General features: G+C 37.9%; 1 protein-coding gene across 1 annotated transcript in view; it reads right to left on the bottom strand.

Annotated features, from left to right (window-relative positions):
* Window positions 1-2,234: 2,234 nt before the first annotated feature.
* The window catches only part of LOC145769090 (cubilin-like), a 51,271-nt gene continuing 38,295 nt past the window's right edge, over window positions 2,235-15,210 (bottom strand). The window contains exons 61-80 of the mRNA XM_082580685.1: window positions 14,998-15,185; window positions 14,554-14,704; window positions 14,150-14,303; window positions 13,298-13,451; window positions 13,009-13,114; window positions 11,902-12,053; window positions 11,144-11,270; window positions 10,893-11,003; window positions 10,515-10,648; window positions 9,816-9,948; window positions 8,981-9,101; window positions 8,309-8,442; window positions 7,567-7,643; window positions 7,016-7,122; window positions 6,414-6,557; window positions 5,577-5,705; window positions 4,730-4,820; window positions 4,278-4,373; window positions 3,669-3,811; window positions 2,235-3,032 (exon numbers count right to left, since the gene is read on the bottom strand). Of these exons, the coding sequence (XP_082436811.1) occupies window positions 2,963-3,032; window positions 3,669-3,811; window positions 4,278-4,373; window positions 4,730-4,820; window positions 5,577-5,705; window positions 6,414-6,557; window positions 7,016-7,122; window positions 7,567-7,643; window positions 8,309-8,442; window positions 8,981-9,101; window positions 9,816-9,948; window positions 10,515-10,648; window positions 10,893-11,003; window positions 11,144-11,270; window positions 11,902-12,053; window positions 13,009-13,114; window positions 13,298-13,451; window positions 14,150-14,303; window positions 14,554-14,704; window positions 14,998-15,185 (2,522 nt within the window). The 3' untranslated portion in view covers window positions 2,235-2,962. The remainder of the gene's footprint in view (window positions 3,033-3,668; window positions 3,812-4,277; window positions 4,374-4,729; window positions 4,821-5,576; window positions 5,706-6,413; window positions 6,558-7,015; window positions 7,123-7,566; window positions 7,644-8,308; window positions 8,443-8,980; window positions 9,102-9,815; window positions 9,949-10,514; window positions 10,649-10,892; window positions 11,004-11,143; window positions 11,271-11,901; window positions 12,054-13,008; window positions 13,115-13,297; window positions 13,452-14,149; window positions 14,304-14,553; window positions 14,705-14,997; window positions 15,186-15,210) is intronic.

Below are 15,210 nucleotides of genomic sequence, written 5' to 3' on the forward strand. Positions count from 1 at the left end.
AATTTATTGCTTACTTCAGCGTCATTCCTGTGAATGTACTTCTGTTTGTCTTTTGTTTCTGTGTATTTTTTTGTGTGGATCGTATGTGGACAATCGTGTGCGATGCCGGCGATCGACAATAAATATTTGCAGACAACAAACTGAGCGAACTATTGAGAAAACGACGAAGTGCATAGAACATAGTTTGATTTGTATTTAGCACTGATTTTGAATATAAAAATTTGAAATATTAGTATTTTTCAAGCTCTACAGCAGCATTTTTGACTGTTATTCCACTCCCAAATTTCTTTTGAAAATGCTCTCAAAATGCACCAAATTAAATGTAATTGTAAAAAATTTTCTGGGGGAGGCCCCCCAGACCCCCCGCCGTGGGTGTCGCCTTCGGCGACACGCCCGCAAGGTTCGCCTGATATCGCCCTCCAACAATTCTTGGATATGCTGCCTTGCAGCCCCCCCAATTCAGGAGGCCACCAGCCGCCACTGTACCCCTTCTCTAGATATCCCTGATCCTTGCGTTATTTGAATATAAGTTACACAGTCAATGATCAAACGAAGGTCTTGTGCTCGGATCACCCCTTGCGACCAGGCCAAGTAGGCCTACCATCTTGCCGGACGGACCTGATATGAGCGGGTAGCTGATTCGATACAACGCCTATAACAGATGGAAGAAATGCATTAAAGAGTTTTAACAGCATGATTTTTTTTGGTGCCTCATTGACGTAGCTTCCACATGAATAAAAATAATAGCCTATGCTAGGCTATAAGTTTATTAAACTGAAATGAGTGTGGAGCTATGCCGAAATAAACTTGATTGGTTGTAATTTGCATGGGGATTCAGAAAGTAGGCTAAGTTACAACAAAACTACCGGTATGTGAACAGTCAAATCGCGCAGGCGGGAGAAGTGAGAATTCGGCGTAAGGGAACGTTCAAATATTACGTAACGCCTTCGAGGGGGAGGGGGGGTTTATGCAAAGCGTTACGTTAGCGTCACATCGGGGGGGAGGGGGTTCAAGCAAAACGTTACGTAACGCTTTCGAGTACGGAATGGTGGTTTTTTGTGCAAATTAAATGCAAATAATTAAGTGCAAATTAAATACCTGAATTTGTAGTGAAAAAGCGTTACATGGGGGAGGGGGGGATTGAAAAAAGCGTTACGTTGGCGTTACATGGGGGAGGGGGGGGGTCAAAAATTCGGAAAAAAAGCGTTACGTAATATTTGAACGTTCCCTAAGTGAATCAAGAATGCTGTTGCCTGTTATAGTTGCTATTATTACAACATAATAAAAGTTTTGATAGGATTGCTGAAGCTTTAAAATTGCGGTACTGTAGCCTACAGCTAAATAGGCCTACCAACTGAAAAAATAAAAAAAACTGATTTCATTGCAATAGTTTACTAAAAAAAAAAAAGCTGGTAGGCTAGGCTGCAAAATTTGAACAATTAGCTTAATGTCCATACAAACTAGCCGACTGTTGAGAGTCATCATGAACAGAGTTAGAAATAAATTAGCCATCACCCAGAAAAAAATCAGTGCCAATAGGCTACGGATTTATGTCTCATATTTCCAAGATATATGTAAAGACTAACTTAGGCTATTTGTATTGGAAGAAACAGCATTAACCACATATAAGTTACGATATGTTGACGACACCGTTGTGATAGCTGACTCAGGCAAACAACTACAAAATATTATCTGTATCAATTTGGCATGAAACTAAGTTATTTATCGATTTGGCATGAAACTATAGCCTATTCACAAGCAAAGACTTTCACAGGTGCACGAAAATTCAGTTTATATCAATAATATTTTTACCAAAATAGAAGCTTAGTGTAGACTGGACATCTCCATGTTTATCACGTCAGAAGAAAGCAGATTGAACTCAACACCGCACACCCCGATAGTCGAACCAGCGCCACTTGATCATGTAGCCTACTGTTAGACTCCAGAAGTAGCCTACATGGCTTGATCTTACAGTTTTTTTTGTTCGTTAAGTCAGGCGTCTAACCAACTGAGCTATCAGGGTGGGCAAATGATAAATAGTTCGAAACAAAATCTTGTCTCGTTTTGGCAGAAAATAGTTGGTATTGGTTTTTGTAATATTGTTCCATTGGAGCTTCCGGTCATCGTTTAAAACAAAGTTTTGTTCCGCTCATCAGATAAATCGATTCAAACAGACTTAAATTACAGCAGACTAGCCTATGTGGGCGAGCATTTGACATCAATAAATGAAAATGTAACTGAACATTTTGTTTATTGAAAGACACCTAAAATTGTAAAAACATCAACAATATGTCCCAAAAATCAAAGGTCATGAACTCACAAACATATAACTTTAAAGACTGAAGTGTATTCAAAAAATCATAATTAGAACATACATGGCGAGCAAAAAAAAAAGTAGACAATCTCGAATTATTAATATCTAAACGTAGGCTAATTTGGCAAAACAAAGCACGGTTGACAGTTTATTTTCGAGGTTGCAGAAGGTCTAAAATGAATGTTGTTTGAGATAGCTTATTGGTAAATGCATTTAAACAATGATTATTTTTCCTGCATGATTACCTACTTGTGGGTCACATATCGACGCATATACCACAGAGCACAGACGGTGTTAAATTTACTTATACAAACAATATAGCGTAACACAAAGGAAAGTGATAAAATTACACCCGTTTTATTTAAAAAAAAATGTTAGCCTACTAAGTATGGGACCACCTTTACCTTTTTTATCGACGTGGGCCTACCTTTCTAGACTACAAGATAACTAAAAGATTCTATCCGATCAATTTTTCCAACATAACAAGCTTTTCGCAATAAAGTGACATGAAAAAAGTACGATTATGGTAGATTAAGATACGAAGAAGTAGCCTAATATTGCACACGCACATAAAGCTCAAAGAAAAATTAAATTTGAGTAGAAAGCAATAAGTTTGTACAAAAATATACGACACGTCGACGAAAGCAATCAGCTTTCATATTCCACTCTGAACCCAGCACTGGTTTGGCTTCCCGGGACAAAATCGCCAGTTATAAACCTGAGAATAGAAAACAACGACAATTTATTGTCATGAAATATTAACTTAATTCGGTGAAGGAAAGAATTTTTGAAAGTTAGCTAAATTACCTTGCCCAATCGCCAAGATTTACAAACAAACCAAATTATAATCGGTAGATCACAGGTAAAAATAAGCCCAGAATCGCTGTTACAACTTGACGATAAACTGGTAACTCAGTCACAGTATGACCAAAAAAATCCAGGTATTAAGCTCATATGTGGAAATTAGTAAAGAAAATGATAGGACAACTTAATCTTGTTAATGGGTTTGTTTGACTAAGTGCCATGGTGACTTAAATCTAAGTAAAAGCTCAGACAGCAACTGTAACCTACATATCGATTGGACGGCTACAGATGTAATCTAATGGAAATGTTTGCAAACAACATAATGAAGAAAAAAATTGATCATGAAGGAATTAGCATTTGTTCTTGCATGACTTTAATGACAAGGTTTGAAAACAACAACGACTTCTAAGTTCTGTGTACCATATATGTTTTGTTTTGATTGACATACGATGAATAAACTAGCACATCGTGGCCTGGATTGCTTTGAAAAAACGCGTTTGACAGATCAAAGCAAGAAAAGAACAAATGTAAAGTAGGTTGCCAGGCTCACCTCACGGTCGCTGAGTTCGTTGGACTTTTAAGATCAGACAGAGTACCGCGACCACAGTATATCCCCATCACTACAGATGAGGTTGAGGGTCCCCCATATATCCAAAGCAAGTCGTCACCACAGAAGCATCCATTGTCGTTGCACTGTTATGACATAAAAGGTTAATCTAAACCTCAAAGTTTCAGCGGAAACACTTTCGGTAGGTGGATGATTGAGTAATTCTACAAGGCATTATTACGGTAATTTCGACTTTCTTGCCACATTTAATCATATTACGCAATGGGACCGCGAGAGGTGCAGCAAACAGGGCGTCAATCGCCCTTCCTACTGACAGACAAAGCATAAAAAAATAAAACAAGGAAAATTAAAAAAAAATCCGATCAATAGGCTCACTTTGGCAATGTTTATTTCGATTTAGCGATTGCACATGATGGTTTGTAATTAAAAGTATCCGTCGACGAACTATTCGTAGAGACATTTTCACAGATCTTGAGTCAAAAACCCCATCAAAGAATGATGAGAAGTGTACGTCAGAAGTAGATCGTCGATGCAGAGTTATAAACTAATGTTTACGCCGTTGGAACATGACAAAACTGACAAGTAACTTACAGAATAGTTGATATCAATGTAAGTGATGTGGACAGTGATTGGCCTTCCGACAGGAGCCCTGATAACGAAGACGCATTCCAAGTTTGGAGCGTATGGCTGAAAGCAAATAATAATCGTACTCGTTCATATGCACAACACGGCATGTGTTTTGCAAAAACGCCATAAAATCAACAAATTGGTAGTTTGTTATACTTCAGTACCAATAAGCTCCTGGTAAAGTTTAAATGAACGTTGATTCTTTACTTACAAGCAATTATAGATTATAGAAACTATACTGGAGATTTAGCGGACTGTTCGATATCTTTTAACCTTAAAAAAGGACCTCACATTTACACAAAACAAGAAGAAACGTTATCAAATAAGCTACAAGTCACACCAACTGTAGAGAATCACTAAAGAAAGCACCACAGCCGAATTTCAAGACTGTTATCCCAGTCGGAAATTTGATTCACCTGTGGGTACATCTCACTATACACGCTGCCGTGGTCTCCAGTTATATTTCCGCCACATCCAGAGGGAGATGATGTATATGTGATGTCATGTCTACGTCATAAAGGCTTGTTAGTTTTTTTAAGAAAAGCAGTTGGAATACTTTTTGTATATCAAAATAGGATAAACAAATAAACATGCTTTGAAATTAGTCGCCTGCATATTGCGGAACTAATTCATTTCTTCAAAAAAAGATTTTCAACGGCTTACATTTTGTGAAGCAACTGTAGCGACGTTCGTTTTTGACGCAGAGTAAATTTAAGCCAAAGAATTGGCTTACCGATGAATTGACAGTGAACAGTGACAACGATAAAGCATATACAACAATCTACCTACAAGCACATAACGAGATGATAGCTGCGTTAGCTTTCAGTGACTCAACAAAGCCTGGCAACCTTTAAAAACTTAACTAACTATCCAGGCAAATTTTCATCGCTTGAAACAACGCTACAGTAATCTTCGAACACTTAAACAGCAACGAATGTTTATAGATTTGGTATTCAGACTCATAAACTTCATAATAGTAAGGAAATAGAGAAGCAGTTGGTGCTTGTGTTCATTACGTGATAAATACCCCTCATTTTACTTTTCATTATCAGGCTGTCGGGGACAAACAACAAAGTATCGGCTCAAAATGTGATATCCAGTAAGCTAATAACCACGAAAAAGTGGCAAGTGAAACGTTTAAAACCTGCACGGCCATTGGGCAATCAGCTGAGTAGGAGGACATTAAGCTGCAAAAAATACGGCAACAACACTCAACAATTGATGAATCTCCTTGGTAAAAATTAGAGCGAACGATTTTCTCACCCTTTGCCAACGATGTAAGGGTCGGTTGCCAGCTTCATGTACACAGCGTTGTTTTGGGGGAAGATCGGGTCTGGAATGTAATTTCCACACAATCGTTGTAGTTCTTCGCTATCTGCTGTGCTTCCATTTCTGTACAAAATCAACAATTGGTTCTTGATGGCTAGGCCTTGACAATATGCACAAAAAGCCGGTTTATAAATGCAGTAGGCTTACATATCAATATCATAATGATCTTCTTAGTAGCACAGGAGTAGGCTACAACGGTTTACAAGTTGTGCTGAAGCCAAGGATAGAGTCCCAGTAATTTATCATACCGCACAGCATACAGCAATAAAAACAATTACCACAAAACTCAGGCTAGATTAAAGAGGAGATAACTAGGGGTATCACTGTTAAGTAGTAAAGGGTGACTAACCAGACCCCGGAAAGAGAAAGTACAATTAATTCCCTCTTCATGCATGGTTTTCTTCTCAATAATGGCACCTAATTAATTTGTCACCAGCCATTGTTTTTTTTACTATATAAACAGACATCACTGAGCAATAACACAACATTTAACGCCATAAAAACCAAAACAATCTTGCAAACGTTTTTGGCTATGTATATAGAACCGCAATTTAGTTGTAATCTTTGAACCTTGTTTAACTGGCACGTCTAGTTAGGACGGACATCAATCGTCAAACCTGATTTGAAATTATTGGTTAGATTATTTGTATTTTGAGAAAATTAAGAAAATCTTACGCATTAGGCAGAATATTTGCAAAGGAAACCTTTGCAAACAAGCCCAGTTTGACCCACAGGTAACTGGTACGCAAAGAAGTTACTTATTGAAAGCACCTGATTTCGAGATAATCATAATTGCAATTATTTTCGAATTCCACATCGAAAAAATTGAAGAAAAGTTGAATCTTGTTGCCGGGGTCCGCATGAAGAACAGTCTCGCAGGTCAAGTCGTGCACGTATGGATCAGGCCATCCAGGGCTGTTTGAAAATACAAAATAAATAAGTTCGCTACGATGACCCATTGTCAGCTTCAGGTTACTTCAACACAGACATGACGTTTACTGTAAATGTGATCTAAGGAAACATTCGTTCGACAGTTGGCAGAGAGAAGGTATGGCTCTCTTTGTAACTTACCAAAAGAACACGGTACTTAAGCAGTAGCACTAATTTAGGATGATTTTTCCTTTGCTCGCTTTATACACTGTAATTAAACGTAGTTTGGCTTGAAAATTTGAATCTCTGCAACCAGTTTATTCAAGTAGCTTTAAGTGAAATTTAAGAGCAAAATTTATTACGATCGACCAGACAAGTTATATTAGACCTTTAATAACCATTTAAAAGATCGGGCAAAGCGTCTCATTAAACAATTTGCTAAAAGAAGCCAAGAAAGCTAATACTGAAAAGTAAGTTGCACGAAAATTTTTTTTTTCTGTCACCTGAACAGTTGTCCTTGGTTCTGGGTTAGTGTCCTTGAACAGGTTGCTAGCTTGTATTGAAGCGAAAATCCCGTTCCTGTAGCACCGATGTCTGTGCGGAAGTTAATCTGCAACAAAAACGTAGTTCATATGGCTGGCACCGAAAAAGATCCAATTTTTAGCCTGTACCATGATTCTTTTAACCTACTTTCGACATTAACCTGATTGTGTTTACTGACTTTATCCTAAACCCCTAATATGACTACTGAAATCTGAAATGTAGTAAATGGTTAAGTTAATCTAATAAATTCTTAACTTAAGAATCTTTGTTTTTCTCGAAAAGTGCACAAAACATAACTAAAACTGATATCACATCATTTGGTTGCCACGATAAATACATATTCAACCATAAGACGCAACTCATGTTCAGTAAACGGTTCGTAAACTAAACTGTTTTCATCTACAGTGGTATTAAGTGATTCGAAACGATTTTCTCAACATGAGTCTAGTATCTACATTTTGGCCTTTTTATTTTTTGATAAAACATAACTTGCGCAATGCACATGGACTACCTGCACTATTTGTCTGAAACTATAGAAGTCGGGAGGCAAGTCAGAACCACAATATTGGAACACTTGACCATAATCACCTGCAAAACATCGAATATGAAAATAACAGATCTATCAAAATGGAAACATGTTAAAATGTTTTTCGCTTATTACTTCATAATTTCTTCGTTTGAGCTTTTAAGGCCGAGAGTCAATCTTTTTTACCACTCCAGGGTCGAGATGTTATTTTGTTCAAATAGAATCGTTTGGGTTTCAAACCGGTTTTCAAGACTGGGTTTCAAGCTATCACACGTTTCAAAATCTGAGAACATCAACAATCTCGGTGAGGTACGCTCACAACGAATTTCAAACTAGCATTAAAATACGCGGATAATTAACAAACTACGTGATTAAAGTTTTCAGGTGAAGTAAAAAAACTGACTATTTCAAAACTTTAGTTAGTTAATGCACTGTGTTAGTGCCACATAAAAATAAACAATTTTCCACATCAATAGAATACGCCACTGGCCGCCAACCACTACGTCAGCGAAGAATAGTTCGCATTTCATCAGCCATGCAAAACCAAAGTGACCTGCCTATTTTATCCAAACGACTAGCAAGCAAATTTAATTTTGGATATCTTCCAAAAGCAAAAGCGTACATATCAATGGCGGATTGGACTATAGTTCATCGCATGTTTGTTCCTTTTTTACTTCTCTACGTTAAAATGAAAAAAGCTAAAGTGAAGCAATACACAGTTACACACCCAGTGGATAATCACGTAGCTCAACATAAGCTCCAATGCAAGTCGTGGCAGAGTTGGATGAAGATTGGATGTCCATGACGTCAAATTTGATCTCAACATATCGGTTTGTCACGGTACCGGCATCCAGCGTCCATCTGAAGTATGAAACGAAGATCACGACTTGAAACAATTGAAAGTTTCTGTTCTTTTCCCTGACTGTTAGAGCCATCGTAGGTAGTGAAGCGACGTACCAATAAAAAACTTTTGCTTGCTCGACTAGTGCAGTGTTTGCCTTATGTAACTCAATATCGTCGGAATTAACTGTCAGAATCAACTGTTGTAGCACAACAATACAAACCTGCCTACCGTGAGTACGACTGTTCTTAACATAAGTATTTCGACTCTTTTTCGAAACGAAACAAATTTCAGTTTTATTTTGACAAGCAAGCAACTTCACTTTGCCATGCACTCGAAACGACAACGAAAGAGCATGAGCCTCTCAGAACGAAAAAATTGGGGTAAATAGCAAGAGCATAACCTAACGCTATAGAAGAGTCACTATTTAAAAAAAAAATAAACCAAGTTTCATTTCGTTTCGAAGCAAAACGCTTCTCATTTAATGGTCAAAACTTTACACACTGTAGAACGTAAGTATAAAACATCCAGACAATAATATACACAAGTACCCAGTACCTGCAGTTCAAAGCTTGCGTGCTTGTGGATATGACTGGTGATGGCAAATGAGTATAGCTTTCGGTAACATCATAAGCCCCTCCGCATATTTGTGGTTGTGTTTTGAAAATAGCGGTAAAACCTAATAAAACCAATGTTATTTGTAAGCTGTAAATCACAGTAGATTATAATCATAAATATCAGAGTTACATGAACTGATTGAACTAAAGAAAACTGTACACAGGGTAATGCGGATTCTAAGGAGGAATATAATCAGTTGGAATTTCGAAAACAGTTTTTACTGTAACAGTGGTCGCATGACCAAGCAGTTGCAAAACGGTTGGGAATAACTGCTAAATTTTATGAAAAAACTAAAGGGCACAATACCTTCAAATTACATTGCTTGTCTACTGTAAATCAAAAGTGTTTTCATTGAAAGTTTTTAGTCATTGCTTTTTGATGAGGATACATGCGTTTCAAGCTGGTAACGCAGGCGCGACGTTCGAAAGGACGTGGGTTCAACACCGCTCCAGAGCACGCGTCTGTGTCTCGGCAAGACACTAAGCAGCATGCCAAAATAATGAGAGCAGCTGACTCGACATACAATACGTCCCTTTGCTGCTTTCAGTTGTGTTGCCTCTGTGATCGCAGAGTACTGTGTGTTGTCGCAATGAGCGTAAAAATATGATTATTAGTATTATCATGCAAAAGCATTCGCTCCGTGTGTTCTATTTGGCCGTATCCGTGAAAATTGCAAACTTCTAAAAAATCAGCACTTTAATGCTATGCGTTATCGCTAGACAACAAGGTGGAAATTGTTTGCAGCTTCACATCAAAAAACGTCACGGCTACTAACCGGTATCTTCAACCAATACGTCAGAGATGAAACGGAAAAACAATGTGTTGCCAGAAGATTGGTAGTTGGCAGGTAAGTTGACGCCACAAGCAGTAAGAACAAGGGGATCGTACTCAGTTGAGCCGTCACGAATCTGCGTACAAAGAAAGTTTAGGTTATGCTGAGTAATACACATGGGGATTGGGGAGTGATGTGTTGGTAACAAACTAATGCGCAACAAAATTGTAGAAACCGCTTTGTTCCTTTGGGTGATTTGTGTTTGCGATTCGATTCACGAATTATTAGAGACAAAGCTGCACTTTTAGTGAATAATTGTAAAATTGAAAATCAATTGTTGAAGTGTTCTAGCTCTTTAAAACTGTTTGAAATGAAAAGTTTGCCCTAACCCTTCTCAGAAGAAAGACCGTACTTAATTTGACACCACAATGTCCCAGTGTCTTGCAATACACTTGCGCAAAAGTCAATCATTCTGGTTACAATATGATCACGCAAAGAAAGATGATCTATATGTCACTTTAGAAAATCAATTTTTAACACCTCATACCAGACAAATGACCGGCTAGCGGCAGACAAAGTTGTTCCTGACTTTCAAACACACGCCAGATTCAGATAGAATGCACGAATATCGCTTATCAAACAAGCTTTGACTAATCCAGAAAAAAAGCAAAGATAAAAACAATAAAACAACTTCAAATTTACCTCCACTCTATCATAGTCGCAACCTCCAGATGCAGTCTGGTTCTCAAGTCTGAATGAATCGAACCTGATTTTAATGTTGGTGTTAACTGGGGCTTGGATTATCCAGAGGCAGTTCAGGTTGGAATCGTAGTTACCTGAAAATAAAAAATTAAAAAACATATCGAGAAACCGCATTAACTTTTCAGCAACGACCTAAAGCTAAAAAAACACAAAGTCTGCAATTCCAATATCTTCTGCTGCAGCTCAGCATAATAAAAAGTAATCTACTGGTAACTTTAGGGAAAAATATTTTTACAGTACTGTAGATTTCTATGGTAGAAAAAGTGTTTGAGAAAATTGTGGTTATTTGATCCGCAGAGTGTAAATTCCAGTTCTTACCGGAATTATCCAGATCTGGAGAAGAAAACGTTCCTTCAGTTCCTTCCAAAGTCCCACCACATCCCTCAGCTGGGCCTGCCATTGCTCTATAAGACGCGGTAAAGCCATCCCCTAATGAAGGTGGACAGAAACATCATAAATTTAATCACTTGTATGGCACTTAAAGTTAAATTTAAGTTCATGATGATTACTGTATTAAACAGTAATTCCACTTAATACAAAATTGACATGTGCGCAAAATGCCAACTAACCTGTAATGATGTCATCAGTGATATATTCAATCGTCATCTTGCTTCCGGTGCTAGTGATGTAATCCAGCACTCGGGAGCCACAGAATGTGCCGATAAGAGGGGAGTGCGTGTCTATTCCGTCATAAACCTTACCAAGAGTATACAGAAGAACTTCAAATAAGAAATTAGCAAAACTAGAGTAAAACTGAGGCACTAGTTCGATTAATTACATATCTATGAAGTTAAAACTTTAAGTTTCGATTGGTTTAACATAATTCTAGAATCTAGATGATTTGCGCACGCAGCTAAAACTAACCTATTGTGATTGGGCACACGTAGCAGCTCAAAATTTGTTTCGATTAAAGTTCCAATAAATAAAGCGATATTGTGGTAAGAGTGATAAAATAATAACAAGTTATGAGTTATAATCCATGTGAGATACCCTAGATAAGACATGTGCAAATAAAAAAAATATTTTATGCCAAACAATTTAAGTGAAAAGTTAAGAGAGTAGCATACTCAACAAAGAATTTACAGAAAATAAGGCTTTTCGTTTACCGCTTTTGAGTTTGCTAGCGTTGTGCAAACATTTCAAGATACTGTGATTTTACTTGTGATTATGTATTTCAACCTGCAAATTTGCTGCATGCATGTTATCGTTGCTTCCTGTGTTAATAGAAAAATTACCATCATTTCATGACGGAAATGCCATCACAATTGTTGAAACCATCCATGCTAAGTGCTGAAAGAAAACAATACACACTCAAAACGGATTCTACCTTGACGTAATCGTAGAGGCAGCTTGAGTGTGCTTCCAAATCAAAACTACTGAATTTCAACTCAACAATTTTTTCAGGTGGGGAAACACTGATTTGCCAGGTGCAGTTGCGGTTGTTGTGGAGGTCAGAATGAGTGAAAGCGTTGATGGAACCTGTCAATCATCATAAGAAAGTCGATAAAGCGTCACTCACATGGTTAAATTTATTTATCTATATGACCAACGATTAGTCACATGGCCAAGCATTGCCCAGCCACCAAAATCAGTGGCGGTTATGGAGCACTACACGTATGTGGCGACATTTTTAAACAGTGGTTGAAGCACCAAAGCCACCGCATGTGAGATGTGCAGTGCACACCGTACGGCTCTACTACCAACGATTAGTCTCAAGCATTTAAAGCATGGTGCGGACAAATAGTATAAAAATTAAAAAGTGTGTTTTCATCAACGAAAATATTGTTTGCACAATTCTTGTAATTTCAGATCATGGATTCATGCAGTTCATCATCCCGGAGCAGAAGATTAATCCCACATCACACCGCAAGTTAGCATTGTACAATGTACAGTCAATACTCTATATTTGCAAAGTCATTGCTCATATAGTCTGCCACCAGGCATTCAGTGCCACACTCTCTGGTCGGAGTGCTGCCAAACACATTTGTTGATAACTAAGGAAAATAGTCCAACGTGGCTCGGATCAGCTGAAGATGGTCGAACAAACAACATAATTTTGAAAGTACATCAAATACAGTTACCATTCACTAAAAGCCTTGATCAACCTGACTGACATCATTCGAAGGTTCTTATTCAAATAGAAATTATGATCGGGCCACCCCCACTAGTGGGGAACAAACCGACGATGGATTATGATGATGATGATCCCAATCAGGGTGAAACAGCCTGTTGAGGTTTTTAGTAAATAGAGTCTGTATTAGATGTAATAGGTATTTTTGCTTAGCATTGAGCACTATTTTGTAGTATTAATAGTATTTATTGTTTAATTACGAAAGTAAATGAAAACTTTTATAACAACTTTGTCAAAAAATTAAAAATGTACAACCACAATGTCTACTGGGTACAAAACCAAAGGTTACATGGCAGGACTTACCAGATGAATCTGTGAGCATTCCACCGCAGTCTGAGCTTTCAAACACAGCTTCAAATCCGTAGTCAACAATGTCTTCATCAGACTTAAACACCACGAGTATGCTGCCCTAAAGCAACGCAATCATACCATCAGTTATTTTACAGCAACTAAATCTTGCTTAACTTCCAAATCAGACAAAAACTACTAGACATTTGGTTGTAAATATCTTTATAGTTCAATCTGAAGCCTAGCATAGGCTTAAAAGATAACTATATGGTGACATTTTTATTTTTCCCAACATTGAGCTTACCTCTGACGACAGTGGAGTAGTAGGACGAAGATTTCCACAGAAACTTCCAATTAATGGACGATTTCCACTCGAAGAAGGATCACCATAAACTCGAACATAGTCAAAGTCACACACGCTCGCCGTGGAACCAGCCTCGATGTTGAATGAAGTGAATCTGAATGAAAGGGCATGACGTAATATGCCGGAACCTTTTCGAATTGCCTGCTAATGTCATGAGCAGATTGAGTTTTTTTGACCAACATAAGGACAAATCATAGACTCTTGCACAACGCCATGACCTTCTGCCAACTTGGCAAATATTCAGTTATTGCAATTAATTGCTTTTAAGTCGGAGTAATCACAGTTGCGAAAAGACAAGCAGTTGTAATCAACAATATTGTCAGCGTAGTCCATCCATGTCTTGGTGTGAACTACGGTTAGTTTAGTTGTAGCAGCGTGACGCCTTCCCTTACGACGTTAGAACATACCTGCCCCAACGGGGGCACATGCTCAGGAGAAGCATCACGCTTATCAAATTGGTTTGTCTGTGACTTGCAGTTTCTGCTTCTGATTGTCGCTATTAGCCTGGGAAAGTTTCTAGTTATCAGAATTCAGTACAACTTAGACAGTTGAAAGAAAATCTAATTGGACAAAGTATAATTTGTATCTGCACTGCTGCAGTGCTGAAAAATACACAGAACTTTTCAGTAATCCAGCACAGAAAGCTGCATTGGACTTTGTTTCAAAGTGTTAACCTTGAAAACCGTAACAAAATCAAATAAAACGTGATCCATCTCATGGTTGCGATACCACACATTTTAACAACATTCGCGAAAGTAATAAATATGTTTTTCAAACTGCAAGGGTACTTACGTTAGCCTTATGAACTTGAACTGGCTGTCATATGTGATGAGAAATTCACAGTATTCATTGACGTTGTATGCAGACGGGTAGTTGGGCGATTGTATCGTGCCACTTTCGGCTGTGATCTGCTGTCCACACTGGGCAAGCCAATTTGCTTTAAACCCTAAAATCCGACACATTCTAAATAAGTCAAAATGGCGTCGAATAACGTCCAAAACTGTTTACGTCAAAAAATGACCAGAATTCTGACGCTGACAAAAGGTTTTCTTCTGCGCATGGTTTATTAGAGTCTTAGAAGATGAGTAAATACAAGTGGGCTACATCCACAATGAAATACAGGGTTCTGAGTTTGAAAAGTGTTTGTTAAACAGGCTATTCAAGAAGGGAAGATATATTCAGTCTTGTTTTCGTACCTTTCCTTTCAGTAGAGAAATCACTTCTAAATCTCAGCGCCATGTCCTGCAACGAGCTCTTGATGGGATCTTCAGGTGGGAAGGAGACATCACCAAACGTGCCACAATACCGAGATATCTCTGGAGACAATTCTGACGTTCCGTCAAACAGCTACAAATAAAAAAATCTGCATGCCAACTGTTCGAGTTTAATGCTTAAAACAATAAGGTTCTGAAGGAAATAAGCGTAAACATAAAAGCTTTAAATTGTTTTACTATGTTGAGATTCCTCATAGTTCTGCATCACTAGAAGAGTCATGCAATTTTTTTAATAACATGGCTGCAGCCAATAAAGTAAAAAAAAAATCATAATTTGTCAAAATTTTAAGAACAGCATTTCTTTTTTGAAATAGTACAGTTTGATTCAAAATTTGTTACAAAAAGAAACTTAAAAATTAGACTTACAGCAACATAGTCATACTGACAGCCATCGTGGTATTCGATGTAGAAATCTTGTTCAAATGTAACTTCAATGTGATAAGCTGGGTCTGCTATGACTGACCATACGCAGTCTGAGTTACGTGGGTAGTTTCCAGGGTAACCGGGTGACGTGATTGTTCCAGCATGATCGTGGTAGATAATATTTCCACAACCTAAGTGGGGAGTCATTTAGTCAGC

The sequence above is a fragment of the Aplidium turbinatum genome, chromosome 4 (assembly GCF_918807975.1).
Source record: "Aplidium turbinatum chromosome 4, kaAplTurb1.1, whole genome shotgun sequence".
Taxonomy (NCBI): Eukaryota; Metazoa; Chordata; class Ascidiacea; order Aplousobranchia; family Polyclinidae; genus Aplidium; species Aplidium turbinatum.